Source organism: Dufourea novaeangliae, unplaced genomic scaffold, assembly GCF_001272555.1.
Source record: "Dufourea novaeangliae isolate 0120121106 unplaced genomic scaffold, ASM127255v1 scaffold310, whole genome shotgun sequence".
Classification (NCBI taxonomy): Eukaryota; Metazoa; Arthropoda; class Insecta; order Hymenoptera; family Halictidae; genus Dufourea; species Dufourea novaeangliae.
The window spans coordinates 87,401-114,353 of NW_015374199.1; the positions used below are offsets into that span (position 1 = coordinate 87,401).

General features: G+C 34.1%; 1 protein-coding gene across 2 annotated transcripts; it reads right to left on the reverse strand.

The window, feature by feature from the left end:
* Positions 1-6,086: 6,086 nt before the first annotated feature.
* Positions 6,087-23,751, reverse strand: LOC107192283 (cytochrome P450 6k1-like). Of its 2 annotated transcripts, none has more exons than XM_015581499.1 (6): positions 23,644-23,751; positions 12,755-13,282; positions 9,887-10,258; positions 8,791-8,975; positions 7,704-7,992; positions 6,087-6,426 (listed from the first exon to the last, which is right to left on the reverse strand). In XM_015581499.1, the coding sequence occupies exons 2-6, from the start codon at positions 13,269-13,271 to the stop codon at positions 6,248-6,250; spliced, it is 1,542 nt and encodes a 513-aa protein (XP_015436985.1). In that variant the 5' UTR covers positions 13,272-13,282; positions 23,644-23,751; the 3' UTR covers positions 6,087-6,247. The 2 variants fall into 2 exon arrangements, with proteins under 2 accessions (XP_015436985.1, XP_015436987.1); XM_015581501.1 differs by lacking the exon at positions 23,644-23,751 and adding an exon at positions 15,415-15,466.
* Positions 23,752-26,953: the final 3,202 nt, after the last annotated feature.

Consider the following 26,953-nt stretch of genomic DNA (forward strand, 5'->3'; position numbering starts at 1 on the left):
TCATGCACGGCAGTTTAAAATTATTAAAGTCTAAATATATTCAATTGCGTTAAAACAAAAAAAGTCGTGCAAAAGCCAAGATCATGAAAAAGTGCACATATCTATTACCGCCTAGTTGAGAAATATTAATTTTTGCATTTATAAGCTATTAAAGTTATATTTACATGCTGGTTTATTATTTTTAACCATACGGATATTTTGGAGGCTTCCAAACAAACAATTTTTAATGGTATCATATTTGAAAAATGTCTTTATTATAAAAATAAAGAAATACAGTTGCAAAATATTTATATTATTGTGCTTGTTATTTTTTTAGTCGATCACGTTTACATTCTGGACAAATAAAGCTCTGCTCTATAACTTTGCAAAATTTGTGTTCCCATCTGTAGTAAATACTATATTGATAATGAGAATGAAAGGTATGCGGTTGTAGTTGCGTACGTAGTTGACGAGCATCTGAGCCTCGTAGTGGGGGTACCCCCGGAGTGGGGCACCGACTCCGGGAACAGAAGTTATGCAGCTCTGTGTTACACGTTGTTAACACTAGGTTTACGGGCACTTATCGTGTAGGTATCTCAACGGCACGCATCAACGAACCCGCAGATTTTCTTTAAAAAACAACTTATTTTATATAATACACAATTTATGATCTCTGAAATTAATGCATAGCTATAGAGATAGGTATACCACATAGAGAATTTCGAGGTTAGAAAGCATTCGAAATGCGTCAAAATGACGCGTCCCGTAAACCTAGTGTTAATATATCATTGTAATCGTAGCATGTTTTCCTCCGCATACTTCGTCATTATGTAGTTTAATTGATTACTAACAAATTTTAACCCTTTTTCACGAAATATTACGAGTGGCGATATATCGTGCTTGATGATAGATGTAGTTACCATATGTTTATCAAAATGTGGGACACTTCCACGAGGTGGATTTTACATACAGAATTAACACGAAAATTAGGAATGACGAAATTGCATTCGAGGCTATGTTTTCGCGTTATTAATTGTTGAAAATCTTCATGGTGGGTACAATTATCCTACAGTATCGTCGTTAATAACCAAATATAAACAGTTGATGCAGCGATTAGAAAAAATGAGAAAACTTCCTTAAGTCCTCTACAAACACTAAAATTATATATTTTGGGTTTAATTTCATAAAATGATTAAGAATGTCGCGTCGTAGTGCTTGGGATTCGACTTGCGTTACGAAAAGTAGCACGTGTCGTTTGTCTTATGAAGATTAGCACATTTCAATTTATCACGAATGGACGCATGTTGCATCGATTCCACCGATAACTAGCATGTTGGACATTCACTACGATAGCCAGCACGTTTCACAGTTCGACACAAACAATAGCGTATTTTGAACACTGCGACGAAAAGTAGCACGTCTCATGTGTTTTATGCAGACTAGCACAGTTTAACTTACGAACAGTTGACATAAGTACTAGACAGCCTATCTAATGCGATGTTTTTCGCAGCTAGAAATGAAACTACCGTGATAAGTGTGTTAGTTTTCGTTGCAAAAAAGCATAACATGCTGTTCTTCGTCCCTGTAAATAAAAACATGCTACTTTTCGAGACCAAAATTGAAACGTGTTACTTTTCGTAACGCACATCGAATTGTAAGTATAGTAATATCGTATTTCCAATGTTTTTGTATCTGGATTTTATCTATCCCTTTAGACAGCATAAAGCTGTTAGAAGTTGTTTTAATAATACTCTACTCAATAAAGTATCATTTAGTACAATGTCTTCATTCAGCATTCAAAATTTTCAAACAGTATGTACACTAATATTGACGGAAACTCAATGCAATGGTCATAAATACAGTTTAGAATGTACATCATTCGACTGCGGATTTTTATGTAAAATCACATTTTAGAAGGTTGTTCATAAAGACAAAAACAAAAGTAGGAATTTCTTTGTTCCTTTAAGTATCTTATTGGGCTCAAAGAAAATAGAAAACTCGTTGCATCTCACAAAAATGTTGTCCTTCATTGTATTTTACAGAGACCTATAGGCTATAAATGCATAAAATCCGCAATCTATACATCATCTTTGCCTTGGACTATAGTTTTTTATGCTTTCTAGTTTTTCATAATTAATGGCGACAAATTTATTGAGTGAACATAGATACATTTGCACTGATAACCATACAATTATACAAATAGTGCACCTGACATACTGGTACTTTACTATCATAAAGTGGCTGTTAAATATTCAGCTATCATCAGTACGGTTAAGAATATACTATACCAAATTTTGAACGATTGAAGAAAATAATATGAAGATTACTTACTTACAGTATATAATAAATACCAGAGAATAATGCAACAGAAAAATAGGCACAATTCGATGACACTGAAAATGCACGAATCACACTTCCGTTGAGTCTTGTTCGCGGTCCATTACCGACTGACAATCAAGTAATTCGCATCATGACTTAAGAGTTTACACACCCATCACGGCAGCACGTAGGTATCCCTCTTATTTCAAGTCTGGAAACTGCAATGTCATTGTGTACTATGTAGGTAGTGTAATAATGTGATTGCAACTTGCTGGCCAACTTATCTAATTTATCATTCAATTAAAGTTGAGATTAAAAGTATTGGAACACCTTCATAGTAAACACTCAAGATTATTTGAATGAATACGCGTACAATAATAACATTTTTTACGAAATTTTCATTTTTCTGCAACTTATCTATGTAGGCTGTTTGATTTCAGTCGATCCCATGAAATATCTCAAAATTATTCATAATACCATTCAATATACCAAAAGACGAAACACAACGATAATTTGCGTCATTTCATGATATTTTTTATACTCATTATCATTATATTTGCTGTTTCAACATTTCTGTATATAGTATTCGGCTGTCTGATAAGTCCTTGTCGGGATCGTTGTTTATTGGATATTTTCGTCTTTAAATCGAAGCAGGCCTGAGAAGTTTCCAGAATGTGCGAGTATACGCTCAAACCTTCCGCGTAATGGGTATAAAATGGAGCAACGTCAACTGCGAGCTATTATGTTGTATGAGCACCAGCTTAACACCTCTTCAGCGGAGACAACTAAGAAGATCAACGCTGCATTTGGGCCAGGTACTAGTAGCGACTGGATGGTACGCTTTTGGTATAAGTGCCTTGATAAGGGCGTTATGGTGTGAAAACCAACCCCGCTCTGGCCGGCAAACTGTCTTCGACGAAGATGCTCTACGCGGCGAACTCGAGTTGCACCTAGTGATGGGTAATCGAGCAGGGTTGTGCGGGTATCCGAAATCACGGGATTCCCGAGACTCGGGTCGGGTCGGGACAAGTCGGATCCCGACTGTATAAATCGCATCAGGATTCCGACAGATATCGGATCTCGTAACGTATTCGGGTCTCGAAACATATTCGGGTCCCGAATGATATTTTCGAGAACTTTTCCGTCTAACGGCAAAAAATTATACTATACAATACGATGCCATACTGAATCTTCAGGTTCATGATATGAACTATAAATGCTAAATACGTTAACGATTCCAAATGGAATCCTGCGGTTGGACAGGGTTAATAATACAATCTTCAGTACACATTGAATGTAAAAACATACTCGACATTGCTCGACAATAATTATGTTTTTTGCAGTACTTGTATCCTACAGTATTTGTATCCTATTAGAGTGTTTTTAATAACGCTGAAAACTCGGAGTAGTAGCATAGCACTGATGAACAATTGGATCGAAGGCGATTGCAATTTTATCATCAATGAGAGTAATGAAAAAAGTGTATATTGTCAAACTTGTAATAAAACTACAATATACGAAAGAAAATCGCAAGTAGTGCAACATATAAATACTGCTACACACAGAAATTACGTTGAAGAAGCAGCTAATACGTGCCGAAGGGATACTTCTGAGCAGCTACAAACGAGTTAAGAAAATTAATTTTACGTAAATTTAACGCGAGCAATGGTTGCTGTTAAATAAAGATGTCTTAAATAAAGATGTATGTAGGAACTTTCTAACCAAATATACAGACCGCACTATTCTGAATGAATCGATATTACGATTATCGAATTAATCGATGGACCTTGAAATTTCCTCTATGCCTTCACCCACGCAGAAAATGTTTGTGTCACAATATGCCCCCCTCTATACCGTGTAAGTTTTGTATAAAACATTTTTTCATATTATTACAAATAACAGCAATATCCAAAGTGGCCATAGTTATTGTCCCACCCTGTATATGTATATGTATATACTGTAATCTTTCGTAAGTAATCGCCGTCATACGTATGTGGCAGGTGTATATCACTTTCCAAGTACCATTAAACATGAAACAACGTTTACATTCGTTTCCATCTGACAGCGTTTAATGCCTAACTGCGAAGATATACTACACGGTACTAATAAAAATGTGGGCCACTGTCAGGATGGATTTTACATGTACAATTAAGACAAAAATCACGAATGACGGAATTGCACTCGAGGCTTCGTTTTCAAGTTATTAATTCGTTAAAAAATACGTCTAACACGGCGCCAAAGTGGTTCGAGTCCCATATGCTATATGGATAAAACTAATTCTCAAATAACTAGAAACTAATTGTTTCAATGTAGTCTATAATAGCCATATATTAAGAATATTACACAATAAAACCTTAAATCTTTTTTTTGAATGTGTACAGACTGAGCAAACCACGCTTTAAAGGCAGACAATAAAGCAGTAATTAATCGATCACGTTCCAGGCATCTACATATAGAAATATCCTGTAAGCTTATTAAGGTACGCTTAAATTTCAAGTTAATGATGGATATAGCATCTCAAAGTATATATTTTAGTTTTAATGACCTTAAATTATCAATAACTATATTGTATTTTTATAAATCACACTTCAAATCAAGTAATAAATTCTTGTTAGAAATTTTTGCACTATGTAAAGGTTTGTCAATGTTTTAATATATCTCTCACGTCGATCCACGCGACAAGAGTTAAATATACGAAAAGTAGAGACTTTCTAGCTTCTTTTAATGGCAAATTGGACTTGCAAAACTTTGGAAAAGTACATGTACTGTTAATATTAATCTTAATGGCGGTTTATTTAGTCTAGTCGCTGATACTTATGGCCCAGTTCTATGGTATCCTGTACTAAAACACATTTCTACCATCTTTCCAACATAAACAATGATAAAATCCTTAGATTTTCCCGTCAACTCATATTCGTTTCTTCAGTCTTTTTATAATTCTCAATTTTGTTGTGTTTAATGTGGTTGTTATTATTTTTTTATTCCTCTTGTTAGTATTACCATCATTGTTGTTGTTGCTGTAATTGTTATTTTGTTACATAATCACATTTTATAGCTCTTACATAATCAATTGTTTAAGTGTTATAACCAATCGCACCAGAAGTATTTCAGAGAGAATTTCTGGGTACAGAAACTTAACAAATGCCCCCACTGCAAAGATTACCGTCTGGAAAAATAGCTAACGGGGCGGCACAGGGGCAAGAGTATTGGTGAAAATGAGTAGGGAGAGGAAAGTTACCAAGAGTGTACTGTAGAATCCACCCTGTGAAAGGTCCCACATTTTTATTAACACCCTGTATTGTACTCAATAAAATATTCATAATCTGTCATTGTCCGTACACTGTTTAAGAAAAATGCTTTAATACCCTTGTAAGCGCATTACCATCTGTCACTAATGAAAAATGAACAGAAACGATAGAGTGACTTATCTCGTATCAATACGACATACATAACTAATTTTCTCTTTTGCTGAAACTGTTTAATGTGATCGTTATCTCACTTTCCAAGCTGGATGATACACTGATATTAACTATATTTAATGATGTCTGCAGCATAATTATGATAATGTCTCTTGTTCTGATTTTATCACGAGTTCAGATACGTACGTACTTATACCGAGTGATTTTGACAACTGGGATAAGATATTCCATTTTTTTGAGGGAAGATAAATGAGAACGGTAAAGAAAAATATTTCACAGCTTATTGAGGACTGTCGCCTATGATACCACTTTTCATTACACCACGAGAATCCCCTGTAGATGATTGTGAATACGATTCCAAATCCTCAATAAAAACGGAAAAATCCTTTATTCTTTCAGTCAGGTATCGCCTCTTAATTTATGCACAATATTTACATATGTCTGCATATTTAACTACGTATTTCAAGGGAAAAGAATTTTTTAATTATCAATCCACTGGCATAACATTAAACATTAAATTTGTACATGATTTAACCAGCTTCTGTACTGATTTTCCGGACATTCAAATGTATTCCTCCTAGCGCCGTCGTGGTGAGTCCTTTTGGATCTAAAACCATCGGGATTGATGTCTTTTCGCAAGGTGTCACCTCGTACTTGCTCAGCATTTGGACAAGTCCAAGCTTCGATTGCAAGAGACCCAGTCGCATGCCTGAAATGTAGTACATCGTGAGAGAATAGAATTGCTCCTGGCTTGTTTATAAATTATTTATAGAATTTATAAGATCGTGTCCATGGAATTTTGAGGTTTTGCAAGGTTCAAGAAAAGAGAAACGTATCTGCTCCCGAAAGATAAGTATAGCGCAGAGAATACAGGGTGTCTCAGCTAACTTGATCGGTTAACGGTGCACTTTATGAAAATTTTGAGGCGTGGAACTTAAATGGTATCAAGGGGCACATCTTATAAGGTACGTGCTTTTTTGTGGGTGGAGGCATTTCAAAGATTTCAAGGTCATCTTGAAGTGACGTATTTTTTGTACCATAGATCGATAGAGTATCAAATTCTGAGTAAAAATGCGTCGAACTTCATACGTCCTAAACCTGATAGTTAACGAGATATTTACAAAACAATTTTTAATACATACTTACTATCTGCAAGCTCCAACTTGATATTACGCACAGTACATTTTCCAGAAACAAGGTGAAATTATTCGTTAATTGTTAGGTTTAAAGATAATAAAGGTCAATACTTTTTTACCCTGAATTCAACACTACTCGATATGTTGGTATAAACAGTATAGCATTCTATTTAAAATAACGAAGTTGATTTTGAAATCGATGACACACCTCCACCTCTAAAAAAATATATGCACTACATAATACATCCCTCCAAACCATGCAACTCTGGTATGAACATTTTTTTACATAATGCATACTTTAGAAGTTATTTGAGGTGTGCAAGTTGCGTGGGTTACCTTGTATACCTCCACTAATTTCTTACTGTTTTTCAATAAGTATACAATTAAACACAAAAAGCTCCTGTATCATGTCACAGTAATTTTGTGATATTTTTGAAAATGAACACAATGGAAAATGTATACTTATACTGCCCGCTTTGAAAGATATTAAATTTCTTATCTAATGGTAAAAGTATTCGGTGCAAAAATCTCATGGCTTTTCGACAATAATTGCCGCTACGAATAAAATGTATTGGATAAAAAGAACGTAATGTATTATAAGAAATTCCTTTTTTTATATTCCTTACTGTTCCTCGAGCATATAAGTAAGGGAACTGTGAGTCGTTTTCGAAGGAGCAACAGTGACGATACGAAAGTCAAAGTGAAACAAACTAATGGTGTGGCTAGGAAGGAACTGCAAAAGAGTAAGAAAACTATCTGTCATTTCTAAAGAAGTACGAATGATAATTCTAAAGACAACATGGTACAAGATGATTGTATAGTTAGGTCAAAATTAGAAAAATTTACTAACCGATGCAAATATGAGGTCCCTCCCCGAATGGGAAGTAAGTGAAATTCGGTCGTTTCTGTTTATTCTCTTCGTTAAATCTCAGGGGATCGAATTTCTCCGGATCAGGGAAGTATTCCGGATCATAGTGCATTCCCATCATAGAAATGTATACCGGAGTTCCTTTTTCCAGCACTAAATTCGAATCCGGGATTTTGTAGTCGGTTATAGCGATGCGGTCCAAAAATGCCAATGGTGGATACTTGCGGAGAGTTTCTGAGACCACCTTGTCGAGATATGGTAGCGTCATAACCTGCGAAAAAGACACATTCGGTTTACCAGTTTGAGAGCATTTACAGTGAAATAGATAGTTTCTGTAAGGGCCCGTTCACACTTTCCAACTGTGAAATTCGTTTCGAGAAAGTGGACTTTGAAAATTAATCTGAAACACGTATATGTGACATGGTAATAAGTAGAAACGGAATGCAATGAACAGACGCTCTAGTAGTCCTATCCAATTGCAGGCGCAGCCAGCAGATATTCAAAGTCAATTTTCTCGAAAACGAAGTTTCAAATGAAACAATTTTATTTCTTATTTTCGGTTTATTTTTTCACGTAGAATCATCCCCTACCCGGTTGCACCGCCAGTCACATGTCACACTGTTTACTAAAATTAATTTAAAAATATCCATTTTAATAGTCCAAAAAAGAAGTATTTTTTTTTACGGTCGTAAGTCCGAAATGTCATAAGTCGAGGCGGTCGTAATTCGGGGTATACCTATTTTCGAAAGTGTAGTATCTATCAGCAAAAGAGAGATGATTTGTTGGAGAAAAGAAACTTTATAATGTACAGTAAAATTTTTTCCTACAGAGTTTAGTTTTTCAAGATAGTCGAATAGCATTCACCCAACATATCTGTTTATTATTTACTGTTCTTATTCGTAGAATTCTTCAACGATTTTCTCGACGTGCGAGCTACCGTCTTTTGTGGTGCATCACGATTCCGAATCTATAATTTCATGTTATATGAAATAAACTCATTCTGTATCGTATATCCAGTGGTAGAATTTTTCAGATTAAATTAATTCTTCGTGACTGCTAAGCTACGTACCATGTCATATGTAACTTTTCCACTGGTTTCTTCAAGAGCTTGGAGGATCTCTTTCCTCAGAGTCCTCTGCACGTCCATGTTTAACGCAAGCTCGTAAAGGGTAAAAGACATGGTTGTGGATGAAGTTTCGAAACCACCGCTAAAGAAGACAGCTGCTTGTGCCACTAAATCGTCGCCACTGAATTCTATAACACAAATTATTTGAAATGGAATCATTAATAAAAAAAATAGATGCAGAGGAGGATACGATATAATTTTCCATGGTGAAAACGTTGCATAATACAATCAATGGAGCAATTAATCGGAAAAATTGTAGATTATGATTATATGTTTTATCCTGGATTGGTTTTTCGTGAACAGAAACTATTGGATTACTTGTCTGTGCATCTGGTACATTACTGTGCATAAATCATTATTCACGTTTAGTGAAAGCTTTGACGTTGGTCGTTTTTTATTTATTTTCAATTGGACAAATCGGAGAAATGAATGAAGGTTTCAATAAAGCATTAGTGAATACACATAGTTACGGACGTAAATGTAATTTAAAAATGAATAGAGGAATAATTTCTAGAAGCAATAATGTAAACACTTTATACAATATACCTAAAAGCGATGATGCTTCTTTTATAATAACTGAAACACTACGTGTTTATGTATTTATTGGTGGTATGGTACGCTAAACAGAGCAATAAGAAACAAGTATAATCTAACTTATAGTTTCTCTTAATTGACGGCATAGATTTATTAAGAATTGTTACACTGAGTATTCAATGCTAACGAATGGTAACAATTTTTCAATCTCTAACAAGGGATCAAAGGAGAAATTAGAATGTTAATGAAGCGATGCTAATAAAATTAAAATACATCTAATTTTTTCTTTACCATGATTACTAAACATTTCTGTTAAATAGCTTAATTTAATGTGGCGCCTATGTAACGTCTCTGGTTACAATAATAAAATTCGCTTCGAGTCAATTTGACCCGTAGAGTACACGAGGAATGTGTAGTTTGATATTTATCAACCGAATAGAAATAAAATTTTCGCAGTCAACTTACGAAGACTAAGAATGAGTAAATAGTTGAAACTATAACTTACGAAATCCGTCAAGGTCGCCTTCGCTCTCATGGTTCCGTTTCAACTCGATTAGAAGATCAATAAGATCGTTCCTTTTCTCTCCAGACTGGATTCGTTGATTAATCACGTCCCAGAATACAGATCGAAGGAATGTACTGGTCTCCTTCCCGAAGAATTTCGCGCCTGTGTATTTGGTTAAATGCGGCATGAAGAATATGGTGAGAAATTCGAACCCACGAAATGCATTGTACTCGAAAATTTTTCTGCCAAACTGCCGGAAAGGTGCATTATTATCCTTCAATGAATTTACTCGCAGACCGAAGGCGGTGCTACCAATCATGTCTGTGGTAAAGTTCGCGCAAAGATCCTTCACTTCCATCACTTTGCCATTTTCTGAAAGAATTATTATCACATCATCATTAGACTACCTATTATACATGCATGCGTGTATATCAGATTAAACGGAATGGTTCATTATGAAGTAATTATACGTCCATGTTGTACTAATAATTATGTAAATGTGATTCCACAATAACTATCTACTATTAAGTGATGTTTTTTAGGTAATTAGCTCACATTAAGAAAGAGAAGTCTTACATATAATCAGAGTATCTCATTATAATACTTTTTCAATAGCTTCTCTTGTACGATATATGTATTATAAATTACACTCACAAGGAGTGTATTTTAGGTGTCCGCCTCCGATTGCTTTGGTTTTCGGATATGTTTTAGAGGACCGAAAAATAAGAGACGTATTTTTTATAGTGACCCGTTTTCATATATAGGGGGTGAAACCACCCCTCAAAGTTTCGACCCGGAAGTACTATCTCGAAAACCAGAGGAGATACATGAAAATTTTCAATTGGTGGCTCTTATGGTTTTTTTATGTACAATAAACTGGTGTTAACAAATTATCAAAAATACAATTTGTTAACACCAGTTTATTGTACATAAAAAAGTTATTATAACAAAAAAATTTGTTATAACTTTATTTTACAACTTATTGAAATTTGCGTAATGACATAAAATGACGAGCACTTCATTCCAAGTCCATTGGTATATTTATTTTTGAAATTGCCTCCTTAGTCTCGCAGTTTTTTATTATTTATATCCTATGCGCACGCCCGCTCTTTAAGCTTCCGATTGCCTCGGTTTTCGGAGAATATATTAATAAAAATTAAATAATGGTCAATTTATAAAAGTCAATTTCGATTTCTCAAAAAATTTGATATATTTTTTATGAATTTTTATTGTTTGCAAAAGCAACTTTTATTTGCAAACGTGATGTCTTGTGTCATTCATATTTGTTGTCTTTCAACGAACGTATGCAGCGGCACAAGAATAACTCTGGCGACGTTATTTTTCTGAAAAACATGTTTCGCAGACTTTCAAAAATAAATATACCAATGGACTTGGAATTAAGTGCTCGTCATTTTATGTCATTAAGCAAAATTCAATAAGTTGTAAAATAAAGTTATAACAAATTTTTTTGTTATAAACAAATTGTATTTTTGACAATTTGTTAACACCAGTTTATTGTACATAAAAATACCATGAAAGCCACCAATTGAAAATTTTCATGTATCTCTTCTGGTTTTCGAGATAGTACTTCCGGGTCGAAATTTTGAGGGGTGGTTTCACCCCCTAAATATGAAAACGGGCCGCTATAAAAAAATACGTATGTCCTATTTTTCGGTCCTCTAAAACATATCCGAAAACCAAAGCAATCGGAGGCGGACACCTAAAATACACTCCTTGTCAGTAGAATTGAGTTAATTTTCAATGGATCCCATAGTGATCCATGAATGTAAACTAATTATTCATCTGATACAATTAATTATTAGTTATGTTATTTTCTATCACAGTAATGTAATACTTCTGCATAGAAATGCTGAACTTCTGACAACTTCCACCGTTATACCAAGTAATATTCAAACTTCCTCTTATCTCTTATATAATAATAATAACACATCTTGGTTGCACGATATTGTTTAGTCTACGGTAACCGTAGTTACAAAATATACAGTACTGACTCAGAATCAGTGAATGCAAAGGCTATATACGGGGTGTCCCATTTAAATCGACTCACTTGAATATCTTCAAAACTATTGACGATATTAAAGACTGTTTCCGACAAAAGCTAAATGGTATTAGGGAGCACACATTTTAATGTGAGCAATTTTTTTCTATGGAGACGCGTAAAGATCATATGATGGTCAACTTTGTTTTCTTTTAAATTGAATCGTATATTTTTTAATGCACTTATTCATCATAAGTGACTCAGTATTTTATGTAGGGAATAACGAGTAGCATTTAGTAGTGCATTAAAAAATATATGACTTCGTTTAAAAAAACGAAGTTTACCTTCATCTGACCTCTATGCGTCCACATAGAAAAAAGTTACATTAAAAAGTGTGCTCTTTGATACCATTTAATTATTGTCTGAAACATTTTTTAACCTAGTCAATAGTTTCGGAGATATTCAAGTGGGTCCATTTAGATAGGACACCATGTTCATAGCACGACGCTTGTTATTAAACTGACCAATATTAATATTAAGATTATTGACTTTGGTATAAAATAAAAATCACGCTGCATACGTGAATGTTCATTTAGACTTATGGATTGATTGAATTTATTTAATTTTCATTAGGCTTATGTAGTGATGGGAAATTGAGTTTTCATTTTTCTGATGATATGGCAACAGCTAATAATGTGATTTATTTATATTTTTGCCTGGTTCTATACTGCATATCTATTCTATGAATGTTAGGTTCCGCTGTTAGAAGTAGGCATTTATGGAAAGTAGTTCTATTAAAAAGAACAGGTCTTGGAACTCTCAAGTTAATATATTGTATTAATCACGTGAATACTAACACAAATACGAACCCAACTTCTGCGAATCCAGATAGTCGTCCAGATCGTTGGCGACTAAAGCCATTAGCTGGAACATTTTCTTCAGTTTTCCACTGGTGAAGATTGGCGTCAGCTTCGTTCTAAGTAACTTCCAGCCAGGATTCTTCATCATGAAAAGGTTTGCGTATCCAAGCCGGTCGGACACATCCGGCGAACCATATCTATCGTTAAAGTTGTTGAAATCCTTAACCAGGACGTGCTTGACAAGTTCGGGGTCCCGTACTAGGAAGAATGGCTTGTCGAAAATATAAAATCCCATGTAACGTAATCCTTTGGATGCATCGTACAGTTCCTTCACAAATTCCGCTGGTGACTTCTTCAAAAAAAAGCATTGCGTGAAATTTCCTATGAACGGTGTCGGAGGAATTTCCATGATGTCTCTTTTCGCCCAGTATTTAAATTTCCGTGTTGCGTACATATATGCGGCCACCATAAGGGATGCGAATAGTAGGATGCCATCTAGACCCCAATACGGTGTTATAAGCGCCATTTTGAATGGACCTGAAAAATAAGATTACTCGTTTCACATTTTTTACTATATGGCACAAGGAATACACATTTTTGTATATGTATATTATCTGTAAATCCAATATATAGGGTAGACCTAATAAAATGCCACTAAGTTTTTTTTTTACATTAACCCTCGGACTACGAACGCCCGAGCAGCGCCGGTCTATCCATTATGTTACTATTTAAACAAGTGGATTTTTCTAGAATATAATCATTTAGTTGGATCCCTTGCGAAAACACACAATGTTGCCAGATAAAAAAATACGTGTCAATTATTTTTATGAAAATTACTTTGTAATAAAATTCTATCAAAATTGGTGATATTTATTTGGGTCCGTTCCTTTATAGGCTTATTCGTTGAACTGCGCATTTGCACATGGTGTCATGTAACTGGTAGTACAACCAGGTAAGGGGTGATTTTAAGTGAAAAAATAAGTCGAACTTATAGAATAAATTTTGTTCATTTGAGACTTCATTTCGTGAAAATGGACTTTGCAAATTAATCTGAAATGCGTGTATTCATGGTAGTAAGTAGTAACGGAATTCAATGATCGGACGCTCTAGGCGAGTCTTTTTCAATTGCACGCGTATCCAGCAGATTGTTGAAGACTGTCTTGAAAACGACGTCTAAAATGAAAATATTTTCTTTCATATTTTCGACTTATTGTTTCCTGTAGAGTGACCCCCTACCCAGTTGTACCGCGACTTACATGACACCCTGTATATGTTCCTGTATTTGAACACTATCAACTAAATGTAAAATATGTACTTAATTGTGGATTTTATTAACGAAACAGCTATAAAACCATCGAAAACTAGTATTTCTTTGGAGCAGGAATTTTGTCTCACCAAGTTGCTGAAATATCAGAACATTGAGGCAGTAGGAAAGTTATAAAAAATATATATATTCACCCAATTAATTTCGACATTTTCTTCTTCAAATAATGATTTATTAGTAAAATAATTATGTCAAGTAGTAGAAGCCAGTTTCTTCGTAGCTTGCTGTTAGTCATATTCGAAAAGTTATGAAATTATTGTTACGTAGGAGCAAGAATTGTCAACCCATTCGCCAACATTATGTTCGCAGTAGGAAGCAATGTTTAAACATTTCGCAGGAAATTAATATCGTCTCTACGACGAATTTGAAAATATCCATGAATGCCATTGTGAAATATAGCATAATGATCAAATATATTAGCTTAAAGACTTGACTTAAGATCCTCACATGGCTTACATTAGAGTTTTTTTATAGGACTGCTATTTCTTCAGCTAGCAGTGAAACTTTTGTTGCAATTGAATTTTCGTTGTATAGTGCTAACAGTTTAGTAAAGATGCAGTCTGAGATTGAAATCGCAAAAGATTCATCTTTAAAAAGCATTTCAAGAAAATATCTCGAAAGATTTATTGTAATAGTAATGGCAGGTGGTATTGCAAATTCCCTTCTTGGATTGAAATGAAATCTGCAAGAAATGCTGGTGCTTCTAGGCACGACAATGTTATTGGGGAAACTGTTTCTCAAGGCACTTTTTGCATCCGCGACACTCAACATTAAACAAAAACTATTTTCTACCTCACAAAATATTTTTGTTTGTACTCAACACTGTTAAATACTTTGTGTATGTGCTATTTGAGAAAAAAAAGTGGATTAGAAACTATATTGGACATATGTATGTGTGGATGTGAAGTTGGTGAACGGATTATGGGTTGTAGCCCTTAGGTAACAATAATTTTATGATTTTTTGGATATGATCGATACCATTCCACAGCGAACTTACCTGCTGAATTTCTAAATGACCATTTTGATAATGGATCATCATCCAAAGAAGAAAATGTCGAAATACGTTAACTGGCTGAGTATTAGGGACGGCAATATTTCAAAATTTATAATGTACTAAAATAATTATATACTTCATACTCTTTAATAGGTATACAAACATAATCTGTTAAAATTGTTCGTGGGCAGCAAAGGCCAAATTCGACCAACCTCTACCTCTCTCTTTTAATTTCTATTTAGTAGTAATATTTCAACCACAAAGACAAACGACAAACTAAGCGGTTTGAGATATCTGGCTAGTAAACTCATTCTTAATTTAGAAGAAATAGTAATATGGATACTTATTTACAGTTTGTAACACTCTCCTGATGTTAAGACAACAAAAGTATTCCACACAAATCGATCACACCGAAGATACAGAAATTACATTTCCATGCAAGTTTCTGCGTGTCACTTTTCTGACTGCACGAGAAACTACTAGTATCATTAGTCGCGACTCTATACATATCTGTACTTGGAGGAATCTTTATATCTCCCTCCTTTCGTCAAAGTTCTATTTACTGCTACATCACTACTTGCCAGTAGAGTGTCATTAAAAAGAGTAATTTACAGACAATATTATAGCTAAATGTCCCATTGACCGTGGCAATGTCATAATAATCTTTGTCCTTGAACTTGGAATTGTGACTAAAAGTTACTTATTCATCCTTCTATTCGTGTATTGTCCTCAGCTCAAGTTTCAGTTCATATTTTAGTTACATAAACAGATGATAAATTACATATATCAGTTACATAAACATCTGGTTTTGTTTCAGTTTATAACTGTTCACCAACAATCAAATTATTGATGAATTTTTTAGTGTACCGTAATTGTTCTATGTATTTTATTTTATATGTTTAATTTATTTAAACATGTCAGGTTCACCATATACATATTCAGGTCGTCAAATGAATTTCATGTTTCAATGACGAATATCGGTATCAAATAATATTTCGACATTATTACATGAATACGATGTTGTTGTAACAGAACAGGAAAAGGAGGGATGTACGAAAGGACGAAATAAAAGGAATAGTTATTAGCGTCACAAATGTGTTGTACTCCGATTTTCAAGTCAGCATACTTATTGTATAAAAGTAACTAGTGCTTTGCAATATTCACCCATATTTTGTCAGTCTGTTTTCTTTATTTTTAATTTCAATGCAAGAAGATAAGAACAGTCCACTGATTGGGATGCTAAAAATCTAACGTGGTTTGTGACAAATGCTTTCGGAATAACGTGGTGGTAACGAATGTGTTTATTGCCGGCAGCTGCTATTTATCTTGATTCTGATATAAATACTACATGTAATATAGTATAATGTTATAATACGAATTATGTTGCAGTTACTTCTACATCATTTCTCTTTCCACACATTGGCATTCTTCAATGAATAGTATCGGGGTCCATTGAGAAAATAGCAACTCTGGGTATTCCTGGAGATAGTGATATTCACTTGTTCCTCGTACTATCTATGCGTGACTTTCCGCCGTGACTGTTTTCTCTACCCTAAATATGATTTAAAAAAACGAAAAAGCATGATAAGGTGGGGGGCGGGGGGTGTACGTGGTACAACTGATTATTATTGTACTATGTCCGGGAGTACTCCTTGACCGTATTTCCACACCATAGATCCCTTGTACGATTTCATTGAAAAAACATGAAGTCGATATCTGCAGTGATTTCAGAGAAAACAGTTTGTAACACTTCATTTGGCCCATCCGATATGAGCACTATTTTTTTAAGGATCTGAATTTTATGATAGGGAAATTTTACCCACGTAGCGAACCGAGGACCGATTGATTGCAGGAGTTTTTTTATGTATTCCGAATTCGCTTTTAGCAATCGTTGACGGTCAGATTCTCGAGGTCTTGGATAGGTAAAAGCTACATGTAGGAAATCTAAGGATTTTATTTTTGAAATTCTGATTGGGTTTAAGTAATCATTTACAAAATACACGACATTAAGATATAATTTTTTCTTACTTTTGTGAAACTATTTTATTTTATTCATTCGTAAAAATAATAGAAAAATTTTATTTAAAAAATTGTATTTTATAAAACTCTTTTATTTTATAAATAACACCGCTGAGACGGATATGGGGCCTGTTTAACAGTCGCCTGGTTGTGAAGGCTGTATAATGAGGTGCTAAAGACGTTCAACATGTCACGTGCTAATAAAAAACTTATCATGTGATAAAGAACATATTGTTTTGATATTCTTGTACAGCTACGAAGAACATTATTTACGCCATAAATGAAACTACGTAATAAGAAATATTATATTGCAGACTTCATATATGACAGATATTGTATTTCATTTAATAATAAGTGCTACAATATATTTTATAACATGATCTAAATTATTCTACTATAGTACAACAACCGATACGATTATATGGAAAACTGTCCAAAGATCAGTGCTACGCAGTCCATATCTTTTTAAAACTGTTTATTAAGAATGCGTTTACATACACTTCCAGACAAAAAGATAATACACGCGTTCTATCTTTAATTTCTCATGTTATTATGATAGCCCCAAAGTTGTTAATAGTATGTACCTACACACCTTATACGAATATGTAAGCGTAAGTTATGTTAGATCGATAACTTCTATAAATGCTATCAGAAGAAATATAAATATAGAAATGTACAGAGATAAAATGATAGCACACAAGACCCGTGTTTAAAATTTCTTCAGCATTTCTTGAGCTTTTAGTCAGTTAACGTGTACAATAAATTCACAAAATAGGTCATGGTAAGAGGCTGCATGACAGTGAAATTAAAACAATTCTTGCTTTATAAAAGCAAAATTTAACTAGTACCGAGGTAGCAAAAGCAATTGGTAGAAGCCGTAAAGTTATTTGTAAGTTATTAAAGACGTGAATGTCCACGGAGAAAAAACGAATCGTGGACAGTAAATAGCACTATCTAATCATGACACAAACGATAGTATGTGTTGCTTCAAGTTCTTGTTGGACCACAAAGGAAATCGCATGCAAAGCTGGGGTTTAAACTAACATGCACAATATTCGCCGCGTGCTCCAGATAATATAAGTAACCTAACTCTAATAAGGCACGAGAATTATGGTAAACTGTAGGTGTATGTAAGTACGATGTTGGTAAATACGATAGAGGCGTGATGTTTCAACGCTAACATAGTAAATGTGTAAAACGTGAAAAATTTTACACAGTAAGGTAAGTGGCCCGAATTTCGTCCCCATTCTTAATTCTGTCGCCCTCTCTATCTACACTGTAGATTCTACAGTGTTAAGCGCAGCAGCCTGGTGGTAATTGTGTAAACTTATGTTAAATATTATTCAAATAAGCTGGCAGAATAAACAAATGGTTTCATCGATTTCAATATAAGGCACGACGGTGTGTTGTTTTACACGTAGTGCACTGCAGTGATTACATATATTTAAAATCAGATTTCAGTATTTAAAGTAAATGGTTCTATCATATTCCTTTTTGCTGAGATACAGTTTATTGTCTTTGTTTTCATAATATGAAATGGTAATCTCGTTTTCTCACTTATAGTTCAGAATCGATAATTACATTGAAAGTGACATTAATTTCGTCCCAAGGGTATCTATGCTTTATGTGGTAAGCTGTTTTCGGACGATGTAGAGATACACTAGATGCTTCAAATAGTGTACATGAGCTAGTGTGGCATGAGCTATGTGCATCTAAATTGAAGAGGCGAATATATAAATTTAATCCAGACACGACCCTGACATCACAGGATCACATGAAAAACACTCTGACCTAAGAGACATTAACCTCTATTACAAAATCTAACTATTTTCACATAAAAGAAACATCAACTATCTTCTTTGCTAATCACCTAGCAGTAGATGAGAAGTACAACCATAAAATAAAAACAAAATGGATTCGATTTCAATAATTGAATATTACGCGTTAATAAATCTGTTCATCATCAGTAGTAACATTTTCATAAAAGTACACGGAAAAATACAAAAATTTGCTTTAATAGTGGATACATCGATACACTTGCTAGATACGTTTGACGTATAGCGCGTCTCGCTCACACGTGAAATGAAAGATAGAAAATTTTGAATTACGTAAATATGTACATTGCTATAAATATATTCAGACTCTTAGCGATTAAGAAGTTACGAAAAATTCAAGATGAGATTAAGTTTTCAATTAAAGGTGATTGTTTTCACGCCAATCAAAAAGCATCGATATAATGTTGAAATAATCTTGAAGATAGCGTCAAACAAAAATCTATGTACAATTATCTTCTTGAAAACTTTCTCATATTCTTAATTTTATCAGAGATATTTAGGTGTTCATTTCTTTCGTGACTCACCCTATATAATATATTATATTTAATATATGTTTATATGCAGACTGTCCCACTTATAATGAACATCAAAATTAGTCAGAGATAATGGAGAGTGAAATTATTTTACTTATTAGCTGCTATCAAATCACTTTACTTTATTAAGGCTCCCACAAACCAACGCGAAATATTCGCAGCGGCGGCGAATATTTCGCGGCGACAGATTTTTTATAGATAAATTTTTGCCGAAATTTTTCGCATTGGTGTGAACAGTCTCATAAGACGCCATGCATTTTAAACTATTGCGAATCTATCGCCGCGAAATATTCGCTACCACTGCGAATATTTCGCGTTGGTTTGTGGGAGCCTTTAAGTGTTGAAAGTGCTGACGGCCGGCATTCATACATTTATGCACACAATAAGTGAACGATTGACTGGTATATCTTATTATGTTTCTGTGGTTCATAGTGCAACATGCATTCTGAATTCGTTATTTTACGTCACATGGCGTTGTAAAAATTTTATTAGAAATGATAGATTACAAAGATCCTCGCACAAAATAATCTAGTAGTGATAACTCGAGTGACCGAGCCGGCCAGGTAATATCTACACCAATTCCGATTTATCGATTAAGTAACCTGTTATTTATTGTGTCTAAAAAATTTCGCGCGATTTGTAAGCCGGTTGATACCTAACGGTTTTCTACGCTTCATTTCGATACTTGGAGGATTTATACAATTTTCCGCGTTATACAACGTAGATTATTGTTGATTAAACACTTCACTTAGTCGTTGTGAGTCTTCTGTGGCCGATCAGAACGTAAGTCACTTTGAAGCCAAATAAAATAGCGCCGGAAAAGTAACGCATTATACTATCGAGTATTTCTGAACGCGTATTGCGCTTCGTGTCTATTACGTACCGACTGTGTTAATCTTACGTAACCCTGACATGTTTTTGCTTGTTTGAGAAATACTCAGGAATTATTCACAAACTACTACCGAAGTCACCGTGTCCAAACACCTTCGTTGAATTATTTTATCGTAAAGGAAGTCATATCTTTCGTATCTTCATATTTGTATTATGCAAAACACGGGAATTCAATTTTTCCTAGTAAATCACTCATCATGAGTGTTTACATTGTTCTTTCTGGTGTCTCGTCACTGTACAGATTTCATGTGAGGATTTCTCACTGAGAAACGAAATATGTCATCACTATCTGCGAAAGCCCGAACCTGATTCTTCCGCACTAACCTGAACCATACTGTGTTATAAAATACTTCATGTCTTTATAAAATGTACAAATTTTTCTAGGTTTTATGATGAATCTTTTTCGCATGATACAACCTATTTTGTACACGTAGTAATGTAGAGAATATCATTATTAGATTGCGAATGATTATGCAAATATCAAATTTTACAACTTAATTCAGAATTATTCTTTTCAATAGAACAATTATTCTTTTTCAACATTGTTCGCACATAAAGTTTTGAAGGTCACCTTGATTTTTTTAAGTAGAACGCACATTTCTTTACGGAGCATAAAGAGTAAATAATTATTAAGGTTTACTGTAAAAGGTGTTACATTGCACTTTATTGAACCACTAACGACTCCAGAGATAATGCAAGAACTATCATTTTCAAAAATTGCCAGATGCACACTAGAAAATGTGTACATGTCAGTTTTTAAACTATTAAATGTCTGTATGAGCAATAATGGTCCACAGTTCAAACACCTTTTATAATAAAATATTCATTGTAAATATACCAACAAATATCAACTTTAGGCCTATTATGCCTTAATACTTATTTGCTTAGTGCAAACACGAACATTTTTAAAAATCATGAGTTTTTGCAACAACGCACGATTTTGGGAAGAAATGACGTATTATGTGAAAAATAAAAAATTTAGAAGTTCAATTTTTTGTCTTAAAAAACAGAGAAAAATTTCTTGTATATATCAACGTACAGGTTACACTTATTAAATGTTGTGATTTTGAATGGTCATAAATAGCCATCAAAGTTACAGACATATGAATATTGAAAACATCTCATCTGTCCAATTATTCTGCCAAATTGAAGTTTTACACTTTTACTATTAACTGATCAATTGAAACTTTGTTACAATAAATCTTTCAAAAAACCCTTTAATAACTTTATGCTCCTCGTGTGGTTTCTTGTGAAGTGATTTTCACCTTTTAGGAAGAATCTTTAGTTCTTTTATATAAGATTTAACGTATACTTACAAGAAATCAATGTTTAATATTACATAGGTAAATTCAAATCAATATGAAATTTGTATATATAATATGTAATATGGTGAAACAGTTTTTGCGTAAAAAAATGTTACTTATGTTAGAAAACGAAGTTCGTATTCACAATTCAGACGCCATCAGAAAATTTACATATTCACTGCGTACGTAAACTCAGCATTCCATTCAGATGCTTACGTGATTGGAAGATTCCGTCACACACTCGTTCATTTTTTGTAATTTTTTTTATGGATACATTAAGCAATTATATTACAATATGGCGAAAAATCATTAGAACATGTTCATATACGTTATCAAACCAGTTTCGAGTGTAAGCAATTTACAACGTCTACTTATGTTTTCATGGTCGAGTTCCAATAAACCGATAGATAAAATATATTTGGATGATACAGCAAAGATTCTAGTGATGATTTAATGACATTGCCTACTTTATGATAACGCGAGCCTGTGTATGTGTTGTGTAAAATTATAATACCGTCCACCAGGGCCGTTCCTGGGTTGTTGGCCGCCCGGGTGTAAAAACAGTATCGGCGCCCTTATTAATTTAATATTATTTAACTAAGAATTTGATATACAGTGGTTCCTTTATATCCATATATATATATACTTTTTAAACATTTATCATGCAAAAGGGATATATTTTAATTGATATTTTCATGATACCAAACAAAGATTCTTTTAACATGACGAAAAGGGGAGCCAGTAGTTTTCCACTTGCAGAGATAGTGGATTGTATAGTGCAACTATGAGTTGTGGATGGAATTGATTGTATCACAGTTTTTCTACTTTCTACCAGAAACCAGGGAAATGGTGATTTAAACCAACCCCTATTTTCAAATGGACTATCACGTATGTAATTTCAATTTGAGCAAAATCCCGGACATTGTTTACAAAACTATTTCGCTTGGCGTGGAATGACCCGTCCCCATCTGCAGCAATTACTACACTAAAAGATAGGCACTATAGAGTGGATTATGATTGTAAAATTGTTACTGTTTAATAAATGCAAATCCGGAAATTTTAACGGAACACTTAGCTTATTTTTTAGGTTGGGTAATTCCTGCTAGTAAAAATTAAAAAAAAATGTTATTAAAACACATTATATATTTAGTAAATATTTTTAAACATAAAACTATAATATAATATAAACATAAAAATATGAATAAATAAAGCACTTAATGACTTTGATGATGAAACCTTTCCAAATTGTCGCGGAACACCTATTCATGTTCAGTGGAACACAGTTTGGGAAACCCTGGTGTATAGTGTATAAAAATGTGAATCTGTACTTATAAGCATAGTGATATGCAATTATTTTATAGTAATTCCAATTCCGTGTGATTGAACATTGTTCGAACGACGTTGTGTTCAGACATAAATTTTGTCTAGTCATCTATTGTCGGCACTTTCGTGAATACACGATTAAGAATATAGAATACTTTTACATTATTGTCTGCCTGATTTTAAATCTGTGTATGGCACGTCGCTGTAAGAATATAGACACGACCTTACGTGTCGTTAAAATTGTATAAACCAAGTAGTCCACTACGAACTGTATCACAACTTTTCGAAAAATCACTATTATCCACATTACAAAACATAAAAGGTAACAGTATTGTACAATTTAGAGTATATAACACACTCATTAATAATCTTCATTGTGGGTGTTGCATAATAAATTTTGCTTCATTTTGTGCACATAAGAAACGTGAATCATAAAGCCTATAATTCATTAGTGAAAATCTATCGATTCAAATAGATCTTTCTTCGATTAAAAATTTTCTGGTTAAGACAAATCCTGATAGTTCAAATTCTGCAGTTCAAAACCAACACTTATTATGCAAGAACGTAATAATAAAGCATATTGTGTAGCTATCGTCTTATATTAAATATAACGCAAGATTTTGGTCAAGCGGCTTAATACCGAAAATAGCAATTGAATACTCGATTCTTTCATACCTGCTAACCAAGAATCGATTAACTGAAGATGTTGACACGTTGTGATACAATGGTGACCGCGAGTAGACTACTCTTAAGGTCCGCGGTGTAGCTGTCTAGATGTACTTGGATTCATGGCAACTAAGATAATGTCGATCACTGAGCTTGATCACCGAGCGAGATGGATACTGCGAATGAGTGAGAGGAGAAAACTCGAGTCGTTTGGTACAGTTCAGCGATTGCAATAAAGTAATCTGACCGGTGTGTGGAAAATCAAATTTTAACTATGTTTGTTTTTTCTTAACTCTCGAAAGGCGAATGGTCTGGGACTGACGAGGCAGATGAATGCAGGGTCAATTTGACCCATAGTAGAATTTCCATTGTACGTGGGTTTCAAGAAGGACTTAAGCGTAAAATTTTATGCATTTTTTCAAGTTTATATGTTACATATCCATATAATTATACAGAATGGAAACATACCTATTACAGATGGTCAGAATGATACTGCATTCGTTATACGAGAGTTAATGATAACATGTTTAATAGGTTGATAAGATTTTCGTGAGAAAACTGAGTCACAATTGTTTCAAAATCAATTGAAATCCATTTGATTATTTTTAATTATAGGTCAACGTATATTCATATTTGTAAGTCAGGTATTATAATTTTAGTAAATCCGCGATTTTGCAGTTATCCCGCGCTTTTTCATATTCAAATTTCGTGGTAAATTGAACTTCTAATTTATTTTGATGCAATTTTAATTAAGTTTACATATTACTATTTATTTATTTATGGAAAATATGAGATAGCGTAGTGATAGGCTTAATAAACAACACATATGTACCACTGAACTGCTTTTTATTGAAAACATCTAATGAAAATACAAAATTTACAATAGTATTTGAATAAATTTCACAACATTTGCCTTAAATACTACTTATATGTACGAGTTTACAATATATTTGTAACAATATGTGCATAAATTCAGTAAAACATGGCTGAAATATTATTCAGACTTATAACAATAAAAATAATTCCCTCTTCAGTAACTTGTAAACCTTCTGTACGATGTTCAAAGCTTCATATGTAATAGTTTCACACGTTTGTCGTCGAAATTGTCATTCATGGGGACATATGATAGATGTCGGACTCCTGTGGAGGGATTGCGGTCAGGACAAATCACGAGACGTGATTTACGATATATTTGTTTGTGAAGTAAATGATAGATACGCCAAATACATATGTCAAAATTTCAAGTTGATTGAATAAAAATAGGCAGAGTTATCGTACACGTCAATTAGAAAAATGCCGTTTCGAGAAAAACGCGTTCAAAGTTTAACTTGAAATTATTTATGTAGGTAATCCAAAAGCACTGTATCTTTATAAATTCTTCGAACATCGATTTGAAACTTTCACATAGCATTTTTGAAGAGCTAAACTTTAAGAAAATGCATTTCGAAGAAATCGATTTTTGTTAACTTTTACCCCCCTTTGTCCCCCCTTAAAACGGTACGAACTATCTTGGTTACCTGATATTTTTAATTCTAGACGATTAAAAATTCCAGATGTCGCGGCACTGAAATATTTTTTCAAACGTTCCCATAAAAAAATGTACTCTCTCTTACACGCCGCCGAACGTTTCCACGCGCAAAAATGCAAGTTATTACGCCCCGTTCTTGTTTCAATGGCTTTGGCGCCGCAAAAGTTTCCTTCGCCCCGCTTGCCGTGAGTGGTCCTGACATAGAAATTGCCGTGTCGTGATACGAGCGGAAAAACGAGGCGTACACGCGCGCAACAACTCGAGGACGACACGTTTGTAATTTCTGCGCGCCGGTGTAACCATTCATTACACGCCGCAATAGCTGGCAATAGCGTGCCGTATCGTGGAAAGAAAATTCAGGCACGCACACATTGACGTTCGAATAAAAACGAGGCTATCGTTAAGTCTCATCCGCGGGGTGAATCGGTGACGTGGGAAACGACCTCACCGGCAAGATTGTGAACAATGTTCGGTACATGCACGATGACAGACATTGAAAAGCTTCCAAGGGCTGCTCGGGTGACCAATAATAATCAGAATCATTAACGAAGTCAGGTAAAATTGGTATCGTTGACAATTTAGATAAGGGAGACGAAGGATGACTGACAAGTAGTCTTTTTTACAGATCCTGTACCTGAACGAGTCTGTAGACAGAGTAATGAGGCCGTAGTAATACGCGGACTGCTATACAGTAAATCCTCGATGAGAGTTCGAAGGCTCCTCGGCTCTGACAACGGGAATTTCCCAGGTGTAACTGACTTTTGAATGAGGTTTAGCACAGTGACAGAGCTTGGAATTCTGAAGCCAATGATATTTGTTTCAACTGCATGTGCCCATTAGTTTCGGAAATATTTAATGTTCAGTGTCGAGGGGCCATTCAACACTTATCGAGGATTTACTGTAGAGGGTGTCCTACGCAAATAAGCCAGGCTACATATATCTTTGAAATGATAGGAGGTAGAACAAAATTTTATTAAACACATTAAGTCGTTTCGTTGCGATACGTCATATCCTGACTGCAATATTGCCACAAGTCAAGGATGTATAACTTTACAGAAGAGCTTGTCAAAGTTTCAACACAACATTAAATCATCCAAGACAATTATCTATGTTGTCAAGGCCATCATTCTGGACAACTTTTTCCTATACATATAATAGTCGCTCTCTTACAGTTTTTGAGATGTTCACTAAAATATATTTACCACTATATATCTCTAATGCTACCCTATTTGTTAAGTTTTCCTCTTAAATTGAGGCTGAATATTTACAATATTTGTGTATCATGAATATATATGTATATGTTATGAAGTAACAGAGTGGGCGTTTTTTCAAACATACATGATTTTCCAGGCACCCAACATCCCACCTCACACTACCAGGAGTGTTAACCACGCACCCAACATCCTACCAAACACAAGTTTAATTATTCATTAATATCTAAAAAAAAAACAAGAAAAAAGTTTCTTCGTTGGACCCTAGAGTTTAGAGCACATTATGTGTGTATCTTGTGTTTGATGGGATATTCGATCCGTGCTTAAATAGCCCTCACGCCCAAGAGGGTCACCGGGGGGGGGGGGTTTAGAATCTGTATATATAAATAATCAATTTTAATTTCCTCGAAAACGAAATTTCATTCTACACTTACGACTTATTCTTGCAGATAGTATTGAGTCACTGCAAAAATTTTAATGGATTTTGCTCTAAAAGAATAGTTTAATGAAATGTATAATAATTCTTTCATAACATGTGTTTTTTCAATAGAAATTTCTATTCCAATAAACAAATTTTCGG

What these genes read in the sequence shown, in the direction of transcription:
- LOC107192283 (XM_015581499.1), bottom strand. Translation starts at nt 13,271, where the DNA reads ATGGCGCTTATAACACCGTATTGGGGTCTAGATGGCATCCTACTATTC. An exon ending in GAAAAGTTACATATGACATG is followed by an intron (nt 7,993 to 8,790) that starts GTACGTAGCTTA and finishes TCTTTTTCGCAG; the next exon opens with GTTATGACGCTACCATATCT. An exon ending in GGGACCTCATATTTGCATCG is followed by an intron (nt 6,427 to 7,703) that starts GTTAGTAAATTT and finishes ACTACATTTCAG; the next exon opens with GCATGCGACTGGGTCTCTTG.